General features: G+C 40.1%; 1 protein-coding gene and 1 long non-coding RNA gene across 51 annotated transcripts in view; one reads left to right on the top strand and one right to left on the bottom strand.

Moving 5' to 3' along the window:
* Positions 1 to 16,505, top strand: part of LOC130173281 (protocadherin gamma-C5-like) — a 281,937-nt gene extending 265,432 nt beyond the window's left edge. For 34 of the 50 annotated variants that reach the window (XM_056382405.1, XM_056382404.1, XM_056382387.1 and 31 more), the window contains exons 2-5: positions 8,632 to 8,690; positions 9,709 to 9,762; positions 12,062 to 12,159; positions 13,782 to 16,505. In XM_056382405.1, the coding sequence (XP_056238380.1) occupies positions 8,632 to 8,690; positions 9,709 to 9,762; positions 12,062 to 12,159; positions 13,782 to 14,065 (495 nt within the window). In that variant the 3' untranslated portion in view covers positions 14,066 to 16,505. Of the gene's footprint in view, positions 1 to 696; positions 3,457 to 8,631; positions 8,691 to 9,708; positions 9,763 to 12,061; positions 12,160 to 13,781 lie in introns of those variants that run through there. The other 16 variants (XM_056382419.1, XM_056382413.1, XM_056382414.1 and 13 more) reach the window with 4 other exon arrangements.
* LOC130173310 (uncharacterized) overlaps positions 12,175 to 25,025 on the bottom strand; it is a 34,121-nt gene continuing 21,270 nt past the window's right edge. Inside the window, exons 4-7 of the long non-coding RNA XR_008828392.1 lie at positions 17,851 to 18,018; positions 17,555 to 17,593; positions 16,714 to 16,785; positions 12,175 to 12,961 (exon numbers count right to left, since the gene is read on the bottom strand). This is a non-coding gene — a long non-coding RNA (uncharacterized LOC130173310). The remainder of the gene's footprint in view (positions 12,962 to 16,713; positions 16,786 to 17,554; positions 17,594 to 17,850; positions 18,019 to 25,025) is intronic.

Raw genomic sequence — 25,025 nt, 5'->3', positions numbered from 1 at the left:
AATTTATTCCAACTTTAATAAACTACATTATTCGTATTGTCTTCAGTAATTATACTTTATTATTGCTATTTCTTCTCGAACAAAAATGTGCTCTTTCATTCGGGCAATATAACCTGCATCTTCAAACTGTCTGCTGCTTGCCTTTTTTTATATCTTTTATATTCTTTGAAATATTTTGTAGAAGTCTAAACTTTATAATTCATTTCAACTTTCCTTTGATGTGGACTTCCGTTGAGGAAAAAAAACACTTTGGAAACTGTGCCCCCCTGCGGATACAAATAGCATCGCTATAAATAACAGCTGTTTGACATACCGCCTTGTCTTGAAACGAGGAGCTCTCAGTGAGGGCATGTGAGAGACTGTTTAGTAGAAAAGGTAGAACAATAAGATCACTTCTACACTCCACTTTTTCTTTGATTATGTAAAATTGATTTGCTCAGCCATAAGATGTTCCTCTTAAGTTTTTTCCCTTTGTATAGTCCTCTCAAACTTTTAAAATGAAAATGAAGCAAATAGCCTACTTGCCTGTCAGTGGAAGTGGAGTCACTGAAAAGTTTTCAGTATGTGTGTGTGTGTGTGTGTGTGTGTGTGTGTGTGTGTGTGTGTGTGTGTGTGTGTGTGTGTGTGTGTGTGTGTGTGTGTGTGTGTGTGTGTGTGTGTGTGTGAAAGAGAGCTGTGTGACAGCACTGGTCCAGCCCTGTCTTCCAATGAGAGGGAAGGCCTCCGTGGCCTCTCCCCGCCCACGAGGGGAGTGAGGCGGTGGAGATAGAGCAGAGAGTTTCAGTGGAGACGGAAAATACTTTGATTTTCGTCCTGGTTTTCTCCTTAAAGTCGTCCGTCATGATCACATCAAAACTTCCCATCGCTCTGTTTTTAAAACGGAAATGTTTACCATCGAACCTGGTAGCCTCGTTTTAATACCACTATGGATACGTTACGGTGAAAGAAGAAGTTAGAAACTTTCCCATTCCCCGATCCTCGGAGCGCAGCACAATGGACTCCAGACAGAGGAAGCGCTCCGGAGGAGGGAGGCTGTGGAGGATTTGCTTTTATCTAGCTTGCCTCTCCTGTGCGTCCGCTCAGCTCAGCTATTCCGTATCGGAGGAACTAAGCCCGGGCTCTGTCGTTGGGAATATCGCTAAAGATTTGAGTCTCACTGCTCAGCGGATTGATCAGAGAAGGTTGCGGGTGGTCTCGGAGTCCACAACGCAGTACTTTGAGGTAAAGCAGGCCACCGGCGATTTGGTTATTAAACAAAATATTGACAGGGAGCAAATGTGTGAACTAAGTTCAACATGTTCACTACACCTTCAAATACTTATGGAGGATCCTTTAGAAATTCATCGCGTCGTGGTGGACATTCTGGATGTGAATGACAATGCACCGCAGTTTTCTACCAGCAACATTTCTTTGGAAATATCAGAGGCGGCTGCGCCGGGCACGAGGTTCCGTTTGGAGAGCGCACACGACCCAGACGTGGGTACCAACTCGTTACGCACTTACCATCTCGCAGCAAATGACTTTTTTACTTTGAATGTGGAAAGTAAAAGTGACGGCAGCAAATTTCCAGAGCTAGTGGTGGACAAACCTTTGGACAGGGAGACGCAGGCCAAGTTTCGCCTGTTGCTCACTGCTGTAGATGGGGGTCAGCCTGAGAAATCTGGCTCAACACTTCTGCTCATTAAAATTCTGGATGTAAATGACAATGCTCCCGTCTTTGACGAACCGGTAAAGAAAGTTAAGCTATTAGAAAATGTTGCACGGGGCACTTTAGTAACTAAACTGAACGCGACTGATGCGGATTCGGGTAACAACGGAGAAATATCTTTCCTGTTCAGTAAATATACACCGGAACGGGTTCTCAGACTTTTCAGTGTGGATTCTAAAAGTGGGGAGATCCGTGTGAAGGGTGATGTAGATTATGAGAAAGCTACTGCATATCACATCACCGTGCAGGCCAGAGATGGTGGCTCTCCTGCTATGGAGGGCTCCTGTAACGTCATCGTGGACATCATCGATGTGAATGACAACGCACCAGAGGTGACACTGACATCATTGACCAGCCCTATCAGAGAGGACTCTGCACCAGAGACAGTGATAGCGCTCATAAGTGCACGGGATCTGGACGCTGGTGAGAATGGGGAGGTCACATTAACTGTCCAACCAGGTTTGCCATTCAAACTTAATTCAGCTTTTGGCATGCATTACAGCCTCATCACTGCTGGCAACCTGGACCGTGAGACTGTCCCAGAGTACACAGTGGTCATCAGGGCAACTGATGCTGGTTCCCCTCGCCTTTCATCACAAACTACCTTTGTGGTAAAGCTCTCCGATGTGAATGACAATGCTCCCACCTTCTCTCAGCCTTCATACTCTGTGGACATCCCGGAGAACAATGCTCCCAGTGCCCCCATCGCTGTTGTTTCAGCCACTGACCCAGACCTTGGCGACAATGCTCGCATCTCTTACTCCATCCTTCCCAGCATGGTCCAGGGCTCACCTATTTCTTCTTATGTCTACATTAACCCAGAGAGTGGCCACATCTACAGCATGCGCTCTCTGGATCATGAACAGCTTAACGCTTTCCGTATTGAGGTGCAGGCCCGGGATGCTGGGGTGCCCCCACGGACAGCCAACGTCACTGTGCATGTGTTTGTGGTGGATGTGAATGACAATGCACCAGTGATTGTACACCCCTCTTACCCAAAAGACAAAGGATTACACCTCAATGTCCCACCGTCAGCCAGCCCAGGACACTTCATAATTAAACTTGTAGGGATGGATGCAGACAGTGGGCACAACGCATGGCTGTTTTACTCTATCGGCCCTGGACCAAATTCCGGTATGTTCCGTATTGGGGCGCACACCGGGGAGCTCCGCACAACCCACAAGTGGGCTGAGGAGGAAGGGGGCTCAGTTTATGACATTGTGGTCATCATTCAGGACAATGGTGACCCACCAAAGTCCAGTTCTGTGAACATTACAGTAACTGTGGATGAGAAGGGCACAGCCCACGATGCTCCAGCAAGCCCTCGCCACACACCCTTTTACCACCGCACCGGGATGTCGGACATCACCCTGTACCTCATCATCTCTTTAGCCTGTGTATCAGCTGTTTCCTTTATCACCTTTGTCATCCTCATGGTACGCTGCCTAAGGCACCGTGACCCAGGCCTGGGAGGCTCTGACTGCTGCTGCTACGGTCGCCACAGGTCCAGCCGCTATCATCAGAGGCCCAGCAAGGACCTGCACCTGCAGCTCAACACTGATGGACCCATACGTTATATGGAGGTTGTGGGAGGCCCCCAGGAGCCACACACACGCACTTACAGGCCCTGCTATTCCACCATATCCAGCCGAAGTGACTTTGTATTTATGAAGACACCCATGCTGAGTCACAACAACACACTCAACATGACACTCAGCAGGAAGCACCTTATGAACTCAGCCAGTGAGGTGAGGCCTCAAGTGAGAGCTGGGATAGCATTTGTGGAATATGCCATGGTGGGATGAGACCAATACATGTGTTTCAGTATGGATGTATGGGATTTGGAGGTGCATAAGTATCTAAAACATTTGTTTCATGTGCAGTTTTGATATTGTGATGGTACATCTGTAAAGGGAGCAGGTTAGTAACATTGTTGTGATGCTTTGACTCCCGACAGTAGAATAATAACCTAGATTTCTTCAGTCACGTAGCTCTGCAGTATTTTAGATGAAACCACATTTGTTTTAGCAGAAGAATCTTCCTACATGGTGAAAAGCTCTTAGCGCTTTGTACACCTACTAGAGGTTTGGGCAGAGTTAAGAGTGTGCTTAATATTTAATCTGACCCAGTGCTAGGAAATGTGGTCACTATCTCTGACTTTCAGTAACTAAACTGGCAGAGAAGAACTGTTCTTTATGGATAAGAGAGGTGCAGATAGAGAGGAAGAGGCTGAAGATAGCTGAAGAAATGGCAAAGAAAGAGGAAAGGGGGAAACATAAGTGCTTCTAACAGATGGAGAGGAGGAGACAAACAGATGAAAATAGGTCCTGCAGTTTTGGCTCAGTGGAATGGCTGGGAGACAGAGGGGAACAGGATGACAGAGGGAGAGATTGGGGGGGTTGAAGGAGAGGAAAGGGGCCAAGGAAATAAAATGGTAAGAGGGGTGGGGAAAAGAGTCAAAGAATAAAGCAGTAGCTGAAAAACAGGAATTCATGGGGTCAGTGGCCTGACCCCTGACTTCCTGTTGTCCTCTGAACTTTTGGTGATTGGTTCTAGGACTCAGCATCACATGACTGAGTTTCTCACTGTGCAGCCTTTTCTAATCTTCATGTTTAGAACCTTCTTTCTTATGTGTTCAGAGTTGGGTGTAGAGGAGGGAAAACCAATAATCACATGCACACACAACCCATTTAGTGGTTTAATGTGATGGAAGCACTGCCTGGGATAGAAAATGGCTGACAGTGCTCTCACCAGGATGAGTCGATTTTAGGGAATTTGGTGAAAAAAAAAAAAAGCTTTCTCATCCTTACTCCATTCATCCTCAGTCATATCTGTGATGTTTTGGTGGTAATCATTTCTTCTCCACACAATAGCATGTTTTCCCCTTCAATATAATTTCATTCTCCTGTTTCTCATGAGTCTGTATTACACAGGCTCTCTCTCACCACGCCGAATTAGGTTGTCCCTGAGGTCAGCAGGGTACCATCTGTCTCCCTGCTCTGGTGACACGTGTGCAATGAAGACAACAGAGGAAAAGAGGTAGAGGGATAGATAAAGGGAGAGGAAGGATGGCTTTACGCACATGTGCCACAGCGACAGACGGCACAGGCTGTAATGGCTTTAGAGCGGCAGCTATCACTGTGGGTGTTTATGTGCTTGTGCGTGAGATTGTGTGTAAAAAGCATCAGGCACGAGGAGCCCTCCAGTAGTGTGTAATTTTAGCAGGACCCTGGGGCCTTCCCACTGCCCTTCTTTGTATCCTCTGTTCATTTGCAGTGTGCTGTTTTGGCACACTCTCTTTAACTGTGTGCTAACACAGGAAGTTTGGGAAAAATTGGCTCAGGAAAATTACGTGTAATCCTGATATCATGAATCTCACTCACCAAGTTAGCTGCATGTCATCATAGCGCTCTTTTATTTTTTCAGTTTATCACTTTTGTCATTATCTGAACACTCTCATGACCATCAGTTAGTTTTTCGGTCTTTGAGTCTATGGGAGTTTATAAGGGTTGGCACGTGCATGGAGTTAGGTCAAGTGTTTTGTAAATATACTTTTTTATGGACAATAAAGCTGCACATGTGACAAACCGGCTCATGCAGTTGAGTGAAACTGTCCTCAAGGGTTTTGTCTGTTTAGTCATGATGTTTGTTTAAGGGAAAAGAATATTAAAATCGAGCACTACCCATTATGCTTTTCTCTTGTGTCAGTGCTAAGGTTTTCCCTTATAGTGAACTAATGGTGTAATGGATCCGGCAATTTAGAGGTTAAACATCCTGATTTCCACTGGCCTAATCATTGCCTAGCATTAAAGAACACTGTCTTTGGCAAAAATGTGAGATTTCTGGGAAACAGCATGAGGGAGTGAATGTCTGCCTCTACAGTATGTGCTGAAGGTTATACTGTATAGTGTGGTGTGTGTGCTAAAGATTATCAGAGCAACAGAATAGAAACGACTTCCTCTTTTGAGCACCAGGTGCAGTCCAGCCATGGTTCTTTTAACACCAATACGTGTGTGTGTGTGTGTGTGTGTGTGTGTGTGTGTGTGTGTGTGTGTGTGTGTGTGTGTGTGTGTGTGTCTCTTCTACAAAGAGCACCAGGTGGACCAGGTGATTTTTATATCGATTTTCCTTCTTACACCTGGACAAATATTTGTGTATCGTGATAGAAAAGCGGTTAACTACTAAACCAGATGTTTTAGCAAAGTTAACATTCACATGCTTACAAACATGCTGGATGGAGTCCAGATGTGTCCAGCACATACCCCCTGATGAATTCAGTGCTCACATAATGAATCTCTATCTCATCTTTAAAGATGATAGTGCTTGAACTGGCACACAGTATGGTGCAGTAGCTAAGGAGCTCAGTCAGGTTGTAATTCACCTGGAGATCCCTCAAAGCTCTTTGGTACAGGTTCAAGATGTAAGGGAAGCAGACTGACAGTGTGTAAAGCTTCGAGGCTGGTTTGAAAGTCTCTCTATTGGATGAGAATTGAGGCCCACAGAACTGTAAGCCCTTCATCTTTCTACAGTGGCCGAGCGTGCCAGGTAGTCTGTCTGACTTTCTCTCTCCCTCTCTCTCTCCTGCCTTTAAATTTAACTTGCACAGTGACAAAAAAAAAATCAACATCTTGGCATTTTGAATACCTTCATCTAATCTTTCTTTGAAGATCCACTGAGTTCAGAGATAATGTAATAAAGAAACAAGCACAGCTAAAGATGCTCAGATAATTGGAGCTAAATTCAATTAGATTTTGATCCCTGCATGTCATTAAACCTGGCTTGGGATTTGTTTTTCCTGGCAACTGTTGTTGTATAAACTATCCTAACCTAAGAACTCCGCAACGATTTAACTGTTTGTAGTTCAGTTTAGTGTTTGGAAATTCATCCGTTTTATTGAGTTTTTACTTGAGCATAAGAAAAATGCATTCCTATGGATATTACCTGTCTGCTTCTGATGTGTATGTGCGTCCAAGCTGTTTAACTTAAACTAGCAGTGGGGCCCGATACTCCAGCACAGAGTCTGTTACCCTTTACTCCACATGCATGGAGTGGGATCTGACCTTGGAAATGTCAAGTCTGTGTCTGTAAATGTGTGTGTGGTGAGAACGAGTCACACAGCTGGATCGCTGGGCCTCTCTGCGGATGTTTGCTTCCACTCAGTGCTGATCTTTTTCTCTCCCTACCAAAACCGAGACAGACTTAACATGCCCACGCACACATACTCATCTCTGAGTCCATTTTTAGACTCTAAACATCAATGAAGCTCTGCTCTGAAGGAGGATAAGAGTTCAAATTCGTCCTCACTTCTCATCCTCATCCACTACGGTTTCATGTTGTAATAATAACAAGTTGTGAGTTCTGGCATTGCAGTTTGTTATGAAAGGGCAAGCAGACTTGTATTCTCTTTATCTGTCTCTTTCCCAAGTGTTGAAGACTTGACTGATTGTGTTGACTGATCAAGGTGAAACAGTCTCTTTTGTGGACAACATTGAAATGTAATCCTCTGACATTCAATGAACCACAATACTTTCTTTCACTCCCCTATTCAAGTTGTTGTTGAGTTCTTTATATTTCCCTTTTTGCGGGGTGGCGGTCACTTGTCCGCGTGGATGCTGAACACTATTTCCCATTTCACTTGTTTCAACAACCCACATTTTTGTTCTTTTTGTGCATTCAATAAGTTCCCATTCATTGGTGAATTTTTTTGCTCTTTATTTACATATATTTTAATAGTCATTATAGTCACCTATTTGCTCCACAATAATCCTTTTGCATAGGTATTTTTCAGGGATTTTCTCTCTCTGTTTTCTCTCCTGCTCTTTCCTTGCTTCTTTCGATGATTCCCTCGGGTAGAACAGCACTTTTAATAATGCAGCACATCATCCTGCTGGCCTCTCTCTCCGGGGAGCTCTTGTGTCGATTAGGCGGCAGAATCTGGAGGCAAGCCAAAGGTCTATTCACCGCATCACTGCACAACAAGAGAGCCTGAGAGAGAGGGAAAAAGCTAGAGAGATGGAAAATACATGGTGACATGGCCAGTGAGGTAGAGATGGACAAGAGTGCAATGGGCTTGAGGACATTAATAGAGAGCAGCAGAGACATATAGAGATGAGAGAGGCTTTTATCTCTGTTGATCCACCTCCTTAGCCTTATCTCCATGAAGTTTTGGTTTAAAAATAACAAACAGTATTCTCTTTCAAGGACTCTGTCTGTGCTCTGCATCTATTAAAACGATTTTTAGAAGAGCCCTATAGTTACTCGCTTAACAGTGTGGGAAACTAATCAATCTCTCTCTCAAAACGTCTGGTCAGCACAAGTCACATGTGTCATAGTTTTGTTTTGCCTGCATTTTTTCACTTGTGTTCTTTTAAATTCTGTATTTTAGACAGATTTTTATGTGTATCATGATCCAGTGAGAGAATCCCAGTGAGAGATGCAAGTCCTCTGGAAGTCCAGTTCATCTTTTGGCTGCACTGGTGCATTTTTCTGGCTCCTTGCATTGTTGTACAGCTGATTGCCCACTTATGTAATTGTGTAATTCTCTTTTTGATTCTATCTGCATTTTGTATTTAATTTTTAAGCCCTATTTTATTAGCAGAGCCCTAGTTTGTGTCTTTGTTTAGCTGTGTGTCCTCTGCAGCATTTTATGCTCCACAGCTCATGGAAAAACATGGATTCCTGAGTACACAGATATTTGATGACATCTGTAACCCTTTGTTGAGCCTTGCTGAAAAAGTGAAGAAGTTTTCTAAATCACTGACTGAGACATAAAAGAATACACACAGACATGAACACCATCACACACAGATGTGCCAGCCACAAAGCCACATCTTATGAACCAAATGGTGCACCCCAAAAACGTGCTGCTACTGTTTTTGCTATGAAACTTGCATTTCATGTTGCATCTTCTGTTCTCTTCACAGCAAAAGCCCCCCAACAATGACTGGCGCTTCACACAGGGACAGAGACCTGGACCTAGTGGGTGAGTAAACTGACACACACACCCACAAATGTCAAGGACACGTTGTGCTGCAAAAGAGCAGCTTATCATAAAGGCAAAGAGAGTGACGAAGGATAAGGAGTTGTAAAAAAAAATAGGGAGATGGTTGTGCGGGCTGTAACCATAAGAATCTGCTGCCTGCAGGGTGCTGATTTTAAAGTACTAATGACATGAAATCATTATGCAAAATCAGTAGTGAAATTTATGGTTGCATTTTATTGCATGATTCTATTCCATGAGCTCAGATTCCTGATTTACACTCCTGAATGAGCATCTCTGCCTGTTTCCAGGCTGCTTTATAAAATGGCTGCCGCTGCTTCCACTCCCCTTCCCCCTCCCCTCCTGTTCCTCTCCTCTCTGCGCTCTCTGAGCCTGTGCGCCATCACTCAGTACTACTGATGAGGGACGGTGACCAGAGCTAGTGGGGGGATGGGAATGTGTGTTTATCCTTCTTGCTCTCTCTTCTATCTGAGCAGTCGGACTGACTGAAATGTAATTTTTGACATCAGTTATTTACCCATCAAGTGACAACAGATGAATTGTGTTTCTCTATTTCAGTTGTGTGTGTAATTGAGTGTGTTTGTTGCTATTTGCCCATGTTGTGTGGGCTAAAATGGAGTGCCTGCAGTTACATTTTTCACAACAACGATTGCACAACACCTTCTGTGAGTTGAGGTTTCTCTCTGAAACATATCAGCTGGGGCAAAAAGTCCTATTGAGCCAAGTCAGGAAGATGTTAGACACACACATGCACAAGCCACTGCAGTTTTAGAAGACCACTGGGATTACAGATACATTGGACATAATTCATGTCTGTGGTCAATAAAACGAAAACTAACCTCCCATCTCTGGTATTTTAAATTTAAATTACAGACTCAACATATTTTCCACACAGATCTAGAGCACAATATCTCAGCAATTTCCTTTTTTTACACTAACCCCAACCTTCAGTCAAATACAACATGGTTCTTTCAGCCTGTATAACTTGTTGTGTTTTTAGTCCCCACATGCCATACGGTACACACATACGATGGACGCCGAAGAGTGGGACAAGGTACCAATTTAGACGTAGACATTGTATGGTCCCTTTGTGTCCTTAGTAGCTGATCAGTGTTCAGATTTCTGTAGTCAATGTTTGGTGAAAGAGCGGCCTGATCAGCTGATGAGGGCAGACAGGGGCTAAAATCCTCTAGGTAGTGCACTGCAGTTGAGTGCTGTGCTGTGTGTAGATGTACCTAACCCATAGCTTCTGTTAGTCTCCCTAAAAGTTTGATGGGGTTTGTTGATCGATGTGCATAGGCCACAATGCCTGCTGTGGCGTAGAAAGGATTGTGACACTTTTGAGTTTGCGTGCAGTGTTTTGTAGATTTGCTATGCCTTGTATGTGTGCTTATTACATATAGTCATTATAGTCTGAGAGCTCTTGTTTTCTCTCCCTTTAGGGGACTGGCTTACCATGCAGTGTTGCCTTTGATGTTCGTCTGTGATGGTTGTAGCTCAACATCACCACGTGTGGCTTTTTCATGAGATTTATCACCTGGATGACAAAAGATAGAGACAGTGAAAACAGCCATTTGATGATTGATTGCTTTAAAACAGAGAGTAGAGGAAAACACACATTCAGCTCTTGAGGTCAACATGCAGAGGAGACAGATGCCAGCATGTGCACCATGTGACTGGCTTTATCAGCATAAATTAAGGTTTAGGTTACTGTCTGGAAGGTTCTCTGCTAAATCCTTGGAGATAAAACATGTTGCATAAGGTTACAGAGGAAAATTGATAGCAATGTCTGGCCAACCAAGGACATCCCTGTGGACTACAGTTCACAATCTTGCCCACAGGAAGTGATAATCCCGACCACAGGAAGCGCTTAACGCAACCACAGGATGTGATAAGCACAGAGAGACGCTAATTTGGAACAAGTGAAGCATTCCCTTTTATCTTTACTGATGTGAAGAGGCACAAAATGGCTGCCCTGGCTTTACTGACCGTGCTCTTATGCAGCCTGTTTCTCATTGGCTGTCTGGCACAGGACGTACATGTTTCTCTCCCTCAGTCTCTCTCTGGCACTGAAGTGAAAACCACTTCAGAGTTTTGGCTGTGTGATTTGGCAACCTGCTTTTGAACAGAGCCCAGTTTTTGTGTCAGAATTCTTTTTTCACTTTTTCCCCTCATTGTGCCCTTTACTTTCTCTTAACTCCCTTGAGCAGACCAATTTGTCCAAGGGTTTTTTAAGTTGGTTTAGTTGTAGTTGTTGTTATCGATATACATACAGTCTTGTTTTCCTCATGTTATTACTACAGCCTTTGTTAGAAGTAGGACGTAAGAAGTCAGTGTCATTGCAATCCCTAATGTGTCTATGACTGTCCTCTTTGGAGCTCTGCACTCCACCAGAAGCTTTTACCCATGTCCCTGTGGATTAATGATCCTCCATTAAACACCCTAGGGTGGTTTGCTGTTGCCCAAAACAGTCAAATAACAAATGTTGTTACACACACAGACACACAATTCAGAACGTTGAGTGAGAGAGCAGTTAAAACCATCGATGTTGTTTTTGCACTGATACAACTGAACAAGCAGTATCCATAGTGTACTGGTAGCATTAAGGTAACTTAATGATAATAATAATACTTCAGTTTCACTGACAACTAAAGCCACCATCTAAAAAGCCAGATTTAGATGTTTTTTAGCACTTTGTGAACAGGAGCAGGGCCAGGATTAAAGTACTGTGACCTAGTGGTCAGTTGTGGAGCTTGTGCTGGTGTGTCACAAGTGTGGGAATGGAAGTAAGTAGGTGAGCATAATAGATCGCAGGTCTGCTTTCTCCTTTGTTGCCCCCACATGCAAATTGCAGACTTTATATAAACAAGCCTTTGAAGGTGAAGTTTGCCCAGATGGAAATGTTCAGTGCTCACTGAGCGTTGCATGTGTGACTATGCAGACAGCTATTTCCTTTAAAGGTGGGATCATTAAATATTTAATCAGATTTACTAGACTGCACAGCGTTCATGATCATACCAGAGCGAGTGTGAATGTTGTACAGTGTTTACTGTGTGTACAAACTCGCTTACTACTGTGTGTGTCTGTGTGCAGACACATTTGTACATTCCTTAACAAGAGTGTGTTTGAGAGTGTGTGTTTGTTTGCGACACACCCTGTTTTGTAAACTCTACATGGTCCTTGTTATCCTTGCTGAGTTCTCCTCAGGCTGTGTACCTCGCCATCAGCTGCTTTGCCTTTACATCGTAAACCACCAACTGTCAAACCAATGAGCTAAACACACACACATACACACACTCTACAAGACAAACCACCAGGTATTTACACTTGCTCTCCTCTTGTTTTCGCCACAGGGCAACTGGAGGACCTGAGGTTGCCATGGGAACTGGCCCCTGGCCCCAGCCCCCTACTGAAGCTGAGCAGCTCCAGGCCCTGATGGCTGCAGCCAACGGTGAGTCCTATACCTCATCGCCGTTTTCCTCCCTATCAATTCATCTTCTCTTTTCTAAACTAATTTCTATCTGTTTATCAGATCAGTCAGTGTGCGTGGGCAGTGGTTGTTTATCTAGGTTCCTGCTTGTTTGCAGGGCAACTAGCCAGATTTACTTATTGATAAACTCCTCTCTGCCCACATTGATGTTTCCATGTTGTGGCTGTGTCCAAGCAAATCATCCAGAGGAAGACACAGATGATATTCAGACAGTGAATATAGCTACCTGCAGTTCTTCAGATAAACAGTACAGTTGATGTGTTGAATTCAACAACATCACAGGGATGCATGTTTCCACTCATACACATTGATCACATGCAGCAACCTTCAGGCTCCTACACAACCAAAGATTCCCATATTGCACAACACATGTGCAACTCCTCCTCCTGCTCTCCTACCCCTCTGCTCCTGCAGTGACGGCCTAACCAGCACTGAGGGGACACACTCACAGTGACTCATCTTTGGGCTGTTACTATGGAAGCCTTCGTAATCACATGGAAAAATACACAAAAAATTGGCTTTGAAAGCAGGCACAGACTATAATGACAGGCAAACACAAAACAACACAGAAATGAAGGAGGCACAAATTCAACAAGATTTATTGCCAAATAGAGTCAGGTCATTGTTTCCACTGTTATTTTAACTACTGACACATCACATGCTCACCCTGCCCTCCTCTTGGATACTGCACCGGACGTTGTGTGGAATTTTTCCTCGGAGTGAACAGAGAGAAAAAATTCTCTGTCTTGGTCTGAGTGGTAACCTGCATGTCAGCACAAAGTTAAACAGAACACACAGTTAGCGTCATCAGGAAAGAAAGAAAAAAACAGTGCATGTGATAAATACTGAAGGTCGTGTCTCCTCTATGCTTAATGTCATTGTGTTGATAAAGATGATGCTGGAGAAATTCCATAATTAATTAAAGCACTGAGTGGGAGCAGAAAGTGTAGTAAAAAACAGTTTTCAGTATAAAGCCAGTACAGTTAGCATGTCAGTTTTCCTTGTACATATGTGTGTTTATATAGGCTGAGAGGAACTACAGGATGGGGGAGGGAGCGTTTGTGTCTCTGGCTCTGCAATGCAGGGGCTGTGGGAGAATTATGAGCTTAGCAGCTACGTCATTCACACAGACTCGGGGCATGTGTGACAGAAAACCAGAAACACAGAGGAGTGTGCTGGGGAGACTGTTTCATCATTCCTGTAAAAAAAAAAAAAAAAAAAAAAAAAAAAAAATCTGCACGCAATGAACCATGTTGTAACATCTCTTCTGCCTCTTTTGCTCATATTTTTTCTAATCATGCCCTTGGTTTTTAGTTAGCTTACAACAACCTTGTGTTTTTGCCTGAGCGTGTTTGAATTAAATCTAATGTTCACACTGAATCTCCCTTTAATCAAGTACTTTATACCTTATAAAAGCTATAGCAGTAGTTTTGTCTCCTTTTATGACCTCTTTTCATTTCTCAACCTCTGTGTAACACTGTCATACTAAAAACCTTCAAATTCTTGTTGTCTAACAAGTTTCATCCCTCTCTCCTTCTCCCTCCTCACCCCTTATTCCCCCACTCTGTCTCTCTTCCCCCCAGAAGTGAGTGAGGCTACGGCCACCCTGGGGCCTGGCACCATGGGCCTTAGCACCCGCTACAGTCCCCAATTCACTCTGCAGCACGTGCCTGACTACCGCCAGAACGTCTACATCCCCGGCAGCACTGCCACCCTGACCTCCAACCCCCAGCAGCAGCAGGCCACAGCCCAGCAGGCCACCCAGCAGGCGCTGCCCCCGCCCCAGGCCTCAGCCCAGCCCGAGCCCCCCAAGGCCGCCCAGACCCCTGCCTCCAAGAAGAAGTCCACCAAGAAGGAGAAGAAGTAGATTCTGGACGGAGAGAGGTAGAGGAATGATAAACCTGGCCTGATCTGATGAGAAATTCAACCCCCCATATCCCCCCATTAGGTATCTGACTGCTCTGCTGTCACTCATGCTAGCCACGGTCTAAATATTGACAGCAAATCTTTTGGCCGCACGGACGATGTTGATGGTTCTTTGAAAGAGTGTCTTGAAGAATCTGAATGTGTTCAAGGCTGTTGCTGGTGTTGGTAACCTGTGCTGTGCTAAAAGTCTGGTATTGCTCATGTAATCTTTGTTGGTAGATATTTTTGGCAGGGTATGGGGGGTTATTGTGATTTTGGTTTTTTTTTTTTGTTTTTTTTTGGCATACTCAAATGAACTTGGACAAAGAGATTCAGTGTAACGAACCTTGCTGGAATGACTTTACGCAGTGATGTATTAAGAGATGAAATGTTATTGTCTTTCATGTTGGAGTTATTGTCCTCTTTCCCTGAGGTGGGAATTCAGCTATTGTAAAGTACGCTAGTTGCCATCCATTAGATTCCTATATAGGGTCAGCCTCGCAGGGTCTTAAAGCATAAGTCCTGTGGCTATAAGGCTGTTGTTTGACAGGTATTACAAACTCTTCTGCATGCTCTTTAAGGTTCAAACCACATATACTAGTTTAGAGTTGCAAACTATGCATTGCAAAAGCAAAGAGGAGGACATCCTGAATCTATTATCCTCCCTCCAATCGCAGGTCAATATAATGCACATGTAGCATTTACTTGACACAAAATGAAAATTACTTTTGTAATCATAGTTTAAAAGATAAGATTTAAATCTCCTGTTATTTTTATGACCTGAGCATGCACCCAGAGGAAGGGCTGGCAGAGGGTGGAGTGGCACGGCATTGTGTCGTGGAGTCATGAGCCATGCTGTCCATGCAGGTGGTATAGCAGCAGGGACTGGCTTCTTGTATAACATCTCCAGATGGGCACAGACATGTCCCGCACCCTCTACTGTCCCCTCCTCATACCCAGCTCGTGTCCTCCCCTCACTCACTACCCCACGTTGAGAGCCAAACAAAGAGAAATGCACTGTTCGTATTCTGAAGTTGAGATGATGTAGGGGTAGTAAATCACTTTGGTCTTTAGGGAAACACGTAGATGTGGTAAACTTAAGTGCTTAGGAGTTTCTAGACACTTTGCAGGCCTCTAGGGCCTCGATGGAGTATTTCCCCTCACTATCCTGAAGTGCTGAAGAAACTTATTGATGTGACACAGTAACGTTTTTTGTTAATTTGGGAGATAATGATTCAATAGCATAGAGGAACTGTTTGTATAAGAAATGAAGTCTTTACTTTGCCGTCCATCTGTCTGTCAGGCTCTTGGCCAGATACAACTGCATGAGACATGGCAGCTTGCAGGCTGGGTCGGGGGAGTGGAGGGGGTTGTGGTTAAGGGTAAACAGATTGAGGTGGCACCATTACATCAATCAAGGGGGTGGGGAACACCCATGGCTCTTACCCACTGAATGTACAGAGGAACCACTGTTGACCCACCCACCCCCTAAACTTTCTCTAATGCACTGACCCAGGTAGAGGTCAACAGAGCCAAGCACAGCTGTCCCTGTTTGTGAGGAGACGCCACTCGAGAGCCCTTTGAAATATCCTCCTCCACTGAAATCAATGGGAAACCTCAACCTCTCTACCACTCACCTTTCCCCTTCACTCCCTGGTCCTGTGAGGCTCTTCCCCACTGTAAATAAACTCAAGTCCTGTCGATGGTATGAGCCAGTTGTTTGTATAGTAGGGACCACGTCCAGCATTTTCAAAATAAAAGTCCCTCTCCACAAGGCGTGGCTTACTACTGGAATGTGTTGCATTTTGTTTTTCAAGAAAAATAAGAAAACCACAGTTTGAAAAAAAAAAAAATCAATAATGAATAAAAATCTGAGATGTTCTTCAACAGTTTGTGTTGCAATGTAGTAACTAAGCACCATGGAAGCCAACTAACTCTTCAGTGTAAATAAATGAATTAAAGATAACTTTAGATAAGTAAACAAAGTGACACACGTAGACTAGTTAACTTGTGATATGTGTTGCGCATATTTTTGTGTTCATTTTCTCTCTATCTTTTATCACCCTGTAAAGAAAACAAAAAAATATGGAAATGTTTCTATCCTTCTGTAACCTCTTAATGTTCTTTTGCGGTGATTTTATCCTGTGCATTTGTGAAAGAATGCCTCTCATTCTCTTTCTGTCCATATGAACAAATGATTATAAATATTATATATGTGTAAGTCCGTCTGCTGCTGAATTAATACTGCTCTATCCTGCTGTATTATCTTTCTTATCAAATGCTTAGCCCCCACGCTATACCCCTGTGTTACTCTTATTTTTATGCTAATATTTATATTGCTGTTTTATTTTCTCTTGGACACTGACATTTCAAATAAAAAGATTCTGAAATCATTAAAAAAATATTGTCTACATCATGTTTTTCTGCTAATGTGTATTTCTCCTTTATTAACATAAAGGCTACTGATTTCTAGTTAGTTAAATCTGTGCATCATTTACACTACCAGTAAGACCTGTGAAACCTGTGAAAAGCATTACATGCTCTAAGAGCCAGTGTGCTGTGCATCAAGAATCTTTCTTCTCTTGGGTTTTTTTTGTTTGTGTGACCCACATTCAGCAGGACTGCAGCTCTCCCAAAGAAGCTTTGCTCCTGGTCCTCATCCATTGCAGGTGATCTTTGTGGCTGCGAGGCAGATAAAAGAGAACTGGTTTTAGTTCAAAATGAACATAGACTTTGCTCCTTTTAAATACTGTTCACTCATTACATGATAAATGGGAGTACAACTTTAGTGCAATGTTACTTTTGCTGATAGAATGATCCACTACTATATCAAATATAATAAGTTGTGAGTCTAATTAAGTTTAATTGACTGAATTTCCCATTTAAACATCACTGCAGCAAGAAAATGATTTAAATAAAAGGAATAACCTGAGCAGGAAAAAATTGTATTATATATTAATTGTACATCATGTACTTTATATACTGTATTGTATATTTTATCATATTTTATTTTAACAATGAAAACATAGTAGCACAGATAATACAGGAAAGATGCTTCCACTGTTTTTAGGTGCTTGGTACAAACATGTCACCCAATTTGTTTATATAGTAAACTGGCTTCAAACCTTTTTCAAAACAAAGAACAGCAATGACTGATGTGATATCTGCTGTTGTCTACAGAAAACAGACTAACAAAGCATTAGGAAAAAATAAAACAGTGTTAAAATAAAACATGTCTTTATTTATATAACTCACTGTACCTAAACTCAATGTCTTCTCCTCTAGCTCATCATACCAGAGCTTATTTTTCCTCTCAGGGACTGCAGGGAACATGGTAGCCAGCTCAGGCTCTTTGTGCCTTTCACAAGGTCTTACACAATAACATACGTCCCTATAAATAGCCCATGGGAGACGTCACTAAGCAAAACAAAAGGAGCAGGTTTTAACTCACTGCTGCAGATGTTGGGGGATGGAAGGACCAACTGTTGAGCTGGAGGGATGGAGAAGATGTGAGTGTTGCTCATGAATCTGGCCTGATGTCCATTCTAATGCCAGCTAATGCAGGTTTTCTAACGTAAAGCTGCTGCTTGAAGATTATACAAGAGCTATAAGACATCTAAGAATAAAGATGATTTCAATCATATCCAATAATTTTTCTTATTAACCTCTTTTAGATGAAATTTTAATTTGACAATCCATTTGTTCACACAGCAGCATTCCAACATCAAACACTGCAGATTCACATACCCAAAATGGCTGACTCCTCTCCCTTCCTTCTCTTGTTGTATCATGTGGTTGCTATGGCAACCGCCAGCCCCAGCACTGGATGCTTTTCTCTTGTTCTCCACATATTCATCACAGATCTGTGCAGTGGCCATTATTGGCTCTGCTCAGGACCTGGCTGAGCTGAATGACCTACAGGAAGACAAACATGTTCGGCCACTTGTCAAACCTGGCAACACAGAGAAGAGACATATGCAGGAAACATGGCAGAGCCCAGCAGAGAATATCCCATACACAGACTCAAGTGGATGAGTAAGAGTTAATAATGCGTTATGGGTTTGTCCCAGTTTGATTCACTGGAGGTTTACAGGGTGAGCTTCCATTTGAGAGCTATTCTAATTGTGGGTAACAATCAACGGCAATTTAAATATTATTCATGTGTATATAATGCATAATGTATGGGTATGGTACTTTTGTCAGCTGATGTTTGTCATCCTGTGACTCACAGAGACTCTTGATGTCCTCACTGTCCCCATGTGTCACCCATTTCCCGGAGGGGAGACCCAACAGAATGGGGAGATTGTTCTTTTATTGCCCCCCCCACCTTTTGCTTAATTAAGCACATTCCTGTTGATTATACACACACACACACACACACACACACACACACACGAGAGTACACAATAGTGTCACATTCTTACATAGGCAAAAAACTTCAAACAAGTGATATATAGCAGGGTTGTCCAGTAAGGGGAAGCTGTAGCAGACTGCAACTTGACAATGGACTGCCTGTGTGTGATAATACCATTAGTCAACCAGGACACAAGACAGAATAACAGGCATCGTCACATCCTGAATGTGAAACATGTACATGCAGGCAGCCATGTGGCAGCCCACGAACACACAGTCAGTCAGTGAAGAAGTCAGACATTCAAACACACACTTAAACAGCCTCATATTCAAATGTATCCTAACTTGACTAAGAATAGTGGGAGAGAAAGCAGAGCTGCCACTCTTTTCTCTCAGTGTGTGAGCTGCCAGGAACTTCCAGCGAGAGGAAACAAGGATCTTATTTCAGGCTGAGGAGGATCACCCCTGATCCATGTGGGAAAAGAGCAGGACATGACGTAACAGGCTGCTTGTGGCGGGACAGGAAGTGAGTTTCCGCGCATCTTTTACTCTTATTTCCCTTCTCAGTAGTTCAGCGAAGGGAAGTACCCCCCACCACCACCACCCCCTCATCCTCCTTCACTGACTTCCTTTCTTCTTCCTACCCTGGCGCCCACCTCCCACTCACACCCTCCTTCCTCCCATCCTGCAGCTGTCTCTGCAGTGTATATAGGGTCACAAACACATGTTGAAGGACAGAGCTCTGCTCTGTGGATATGCTCACTGGAAGCACAGCAGAGTTAAAGACCAGTTTAATCTGGACTTTAGCAGGGAAGAACTCTGGGATGATATGTATATATTTACAACACCACAATTTAAGTGGAGCTGAAATCCAAGTGACACACTTAATGGAGATTAGGTTTGAAAGTTAAAATACTCTTAGGCAGGCAGCAGTGAGTTAATATGATTTATTCTCATGCAGTGCAGAGACAGACAGATAGGGACGCCACTGTTTTTTGGACAGATGTTCCTAACAAGGGCATAAGTTTGCATATGGACCAGTCCCTATACTTGGGAGGACAAAATTGTACCTACCAATAATGGAGAGAACTCCTTCACACTATTTTTAGAGTCATATTAGGTCTTTCAAACGACTATGATATTTGTATGCCCGACGATACTATGACGTTTTTTAGGACTTGCTGTACTGTGATATTTTTATGCCTTACTATGACTTTTTTTGTGACTTACGATATTATGTTTTTTATGCTTTATTGTACTATGACATTTTTATTACTTTTGAAGGCCTTAATGATGTTTTGTTGATTTTTTTCCCTGCTATACTACATTGTATGCCTGACTATACTATGAGATTTTGATGCTTTACTATATTATGTCATTTTTATGACTTTTGGTGGCTTACTATACCATGACCTTTTTATGATTTTTTTATGCCATACTATACTATGTCGTTTTTATGACTTTTGGTGGCTTACTATACTATGACCTTTTTATGACTTTTTATGCCACTTTTGCTGCCTTACTATAATATGTTGTTTTAATGACTTTTTGTGCCTGACTACACTGTCATTTTTTATTACTTTTTATGCCTTACTATACTATGACTTTTTGTGCCTTAATATACAATGTCGTTTTTATGACCTTTGGTGCCTTAGTATACTATGACCTTTTTATGACTTTTTATGCCATACTATACTATGACTTTTTTTTTGCCTTACTATACTATGCTGTTTTAATGATGTTTTATGCCTGACTACACTATGTCATTCTTATAACTTTTTGTGCCTTACTATACTATGACTTTTTTAATTACTTTATGTGCCTTGCTATACTATGACGTTTTTATGCATTTTCATGCCTTACGATACTACGACCTTTTATGCCTTTCAATAATATGTTGTTTTAGTGACTTTTTATGACTGACTACACAGTCGTTTTTGTGACTTACTATACAATGAACTTTTTTTTTAACATGACTTTTTAATTACTTTATATGCCTTTCTATACTATGACGTTTTTCTGCATTTTCATGCATTACTATACTATAATGTTTTTTATGACTTTTTACACATTACTATACTGTGTCCTTATTTTATGTGCCTTATTATACTATGTCGTTTTTATGACTTTTATGGCTTTTTTTTGCCTCACTATACTGTGACCTTTTTATGAGTATTTATGCCTTATTATACTATGACCTTTTTATGACTTTTTATGCCTTACTATACAATGTCGATTTTATGACTTTTGGTGCCTTACTATACTATGGCTTTTTATGCCTTTTTTTGCCTCACTATACAATGTCTTTTGGTGCCTTACTATACTATGACCTTTTTATGACTTTTTATGCCTTACTATACTATGTTGTTTTTATGACTTTTAGTGCCTTAGTATACTATGGCTTTTTATGCCTTACTATACTATGTTGTTTTAATGATGTTTTATGCCTGACTACGCTATGTAATTTTTATAACCTTTTGTGCCTTACTATATTATGACTTTTTTTATTACTTTATATGCCTTGCTATACTATGACGTTTTTCTGCATTTTCATGCCTTACTATACTATGACTTTTTATGCTTTACTATACTATGACCTTTTTATTACTTTATATGCCATACTATACTATGACTTTTTATGACCTTTTTATGACTTTTTTTACATTACTATACTATGACTTTTTATGCCTCACTATACAATGTTGTTTTTATGACTTTTAATGCATTATTATACTATGTTGTTTTTATGACTTTTGGTGCCTTAGTATACTATGGCTTTTTATGCCTTACTATACTATGTTGTTTTAATGATGTTTTATGCCTGACTACGCTATGACCTTTTAATGACTTTTTATGCTTTACTATACGATGACTTTTTATGCCTTTCTATACAATGTTGTTTTTATGACTTTTAGTGCCTTACTATACAATGATGTTTTTATGACTTTTTATACCTTACTATGCTGTGACCTTTTTATGAATATTTATGCCTTACTATACTATGTTGTTTTAATGATGTTTTATGCCTGATTATGCAATGACCTTTTTATGACTTTTTATGCCTTACTATACGATGACTTTTTATGACTTTTTATGCCTTTCTATACAATGTTGTTTTTATGACTTTTGGTGCCTTAGTATACTATGACCTTTTTATGACTTTTTATGCCGTACTATACTATGACTTTTTATGCCATAATATACAATGTTGTTTTTATGACTTTTGGTGCCTTAGTATAATATGACCTTTTTATGACTTTTTATGCCTTACTATACTATGACTTTTTATGCCATAATATACAATGTTGTTTTTATGACTTTTAATGCATTATTATACTATGACTTTTTTATGACTTTTGGTGACTTACTATACTATGACCTTTTCATGACTTTTTATGCCATACTATAGTATGACTTTTTTTTTTTGCCTTACTATACAATGTCGTTTTTATGACTTTTGGTGCCTTACTATAGTATGACTTTTTATGACTTTTTATGCTTTACTATACTATGACTTTTTATGACCTTTTATGCCTTACTATACTATGGCTTTTTTTGCCTTACTATACAATGTCGTTTTTATGACTTTTGGTGCCTTACTATACTATGACCTTTTTATGACTTTTTATGCCTTACTATACTATGACCTTTTCATGACTTTTTATGCCTTACTATACTATGTCCTTTTTATGACTTTTTATGCCTTACTATACTATGACTTTTTATGCCATAATATACAGTGTTGTTTTTATGACTGTTTATGCATTATTATACTATGACATTTTTATGACTTTTTATGCCATACTATACTATAACCTTTTTATGACTTTTTTTGCCTTACTATACTATGACTTTTTATGCCTCAATATACAATGTTGTTTTTATGACTTTTGGTGCCTTACTATACTATGACCTTTTTATGACTTTTTATGCCTTACTATACTAAGTTTTTTTATGCCTTACTATACAATTTTGTTTTTATGACTTTTTGTGCCTTAGTATAGTATGACCTTTTTATGACTTTTTATGCCTTACTATACAATGTTATGACTTTTAATGCATTATTATACTATGACATTTTTATGACTTTTTATGCCATACTATAGTATGACTTATTTTTGCATTGCTATACAATGTCGTTTTTATGACTTTTGGTGCCTTACTATAGTATGACTCTTTTATGACTTTTTATGCTTTACTATACTATGACTTTTTATGACCTTTTATGCCTTACTATACTATGGCTTTTTTTGCCTTACTATACAATGTCGTTTTTATGACTTTTGGTGCCTTACTATACTATGACCTTTTTATGACTTTTTATGCCTTACTATACTATGACTTTTTATGCCTTACTATACAATGTCGTTTTTATGACTTTTTATACCTTAGTATACTATGACCTTTTCATGACTTTTTATGCCTTACTATACTGTGGCTTTTTATGCCTTACTATACAATGTTGTTTTCATGACTTTTGGTGCCTTAGTATACTATGACCTTTTTATGACTTTTGATGCCTTAGTATACTATGACTTTTTATGCCATAATATACAATGTTGTTTTTATGACATTTAATGCATTATTATACTATGACATTTTTATGACTTTTTATGCCATACTATACAATGTCGTTTTTATGACTTTTGGTGCCTTACTATACAATGTCGTTTTCATGACTTTTGGTGCCTTACTATTCAATTTCGTTTTCATGACTTTTGGTGCCTTACTATACTGTGACCTTTTTATGAATATTTATGCCTTATTATACTTTGTCGTTTTTATGACTTTTGGTGGCTTACTATACTATGACCTTTTCATGACTTTTTATGCCTTACTATACTGTGGCTTTTTATGCCTTACTATACAATGTTGTTTTTATGACTTTTGGTGCCTTAGTATACTTTGACCTTTTTATGACTTTTTATACCGTACTATACTGTGACCTTTTTTTTTTTAGTATTTATGCCTTATTATAAAATGTCGTTTTTATGACTTTTGGTGGCTTACTATACTATTACCTTTTCATGACTTTTTATGCCATACTATAGTATGACTTTTTTTTTTGCCTTACTATACAATGTCGTTTTTATGACTTTTGGTTGCTTACTATACTATGACCTTTTTATGACTTTTTATGCCTTACTATACAATGTTATGACTTTTAATGCATTATTATACTATGACATTTTTATGACTTTTTATGCCATACTATAGTATGACTTATTTTTGCCTTGCTATACGATGTTGTTTTTATGACTTTTGGTGCCTTACTATACTATGACCTTTTTATGACTTTTTTGCATTACTATACTATGACTTTTTATGCCTGACTATACAATGTCGTTTTATGACTTTTGGTGCCTTACAGTACTATGTTGTTTTTATGATGTTTTATGCCTGACTACGCTATGACCTTTTTATGACTTTTTATGCCTCATTATACTATGACTTTTTATGCCTTTCTATACAATGATGTTTTTATGACTTTTGGTGCCTTACTATACAATGTCGTTTTTATGACTTTTTATACCTTACTATACTATGTCCTTTTCATGACTTTTTATGCCATACTATAGTATGACTTTTTTTTTGCCTTACTATACAATGACGTTTTTATGACTTTTTATACCTTACTATGCTGTGACCTTTTTTTTTTTAGTATTTATGCCTTATTATAAAATGTCGTTTTTATGACTTTTGGTGGCTTACTATACTATGACCTTTTCATGACTTTTTATGCCTTACTATACTGTGGCTTTTTATGCCTTACTATACAATGTTGTTTTTATGACTCTTGGTGCCTTAGTATACTTTGACCTTTTTATGACTTTTTATGCCTTACTATACTATGGTTTTTTATGCCATAATATACAATGTTGTTTTTATGACTTTTGGTGCCTTAGTATACTATGACCTTTTTATGACTTTTTATGCCTTATTATACTATGGCTTTTTATGCCTTACTATACTATGAACTTTTTATGACTTTTTATGCCTTACTATACTATGGCTTTTTTTGCCTTACTATACAATGTCGTTTTTATGACTTTTGGTGCCTTACTATAGTATGACTCTTTTATGACTTTTTATGCTTTACTATACTATGACTTTTTATGACCTTTTATGCCTTACTATACTATGGCTTTTTTTGCCTTACTATACAATGTCGTTTTTATGACTTTTGGTGCCTTACTATACTATGACCTTTTTATGACTTTTTATGCCTTACTATACTATGACTTTTGATGCCTTACTATACAATGTCGTTTTTATGACTTTTTATACCTTAGTATACTATGACCTTTTCATGACTTTTTATGCCTTACTATACTGTGGCTTTTTATGCCTTACTATACAATGTTGTTTTCATGACTTTTGGTGCCTTAGTATACTATGACCTTTTTATGACTTTTGATGCCTTAGTATACTATGACTTTTTATGCCATAATATACAATGTTGTTTTTATGACATTTAATGCATTATTATACTATGACATTTTTATGACTTTTTATGCCATACTATACAATGTCGTTTTTATGACTTTTGGTGCCTTACTATACAATGT

The sequence above is a fragment of the Seriola aureovittata genome, chromosome 8 (assembly GCF_021018895.1).
Source record: "Seriola aureovittata isolate HTS-2021-v1 ecotype China chromosome 8, ASM2101889v1, whole genome shotgun sequence".
Lineage (NCBI taxonomy): Eukaryota > Metazoa > Chordata > Actinopteri > Carangiformes > Carangidae > Seriola > Seriola aureovittata.
The sequence above is the reverse complement of the archived record's forward strand: the minus strand, read 5'-3'. Positions and strand labels throughout refer to the sequence as shown.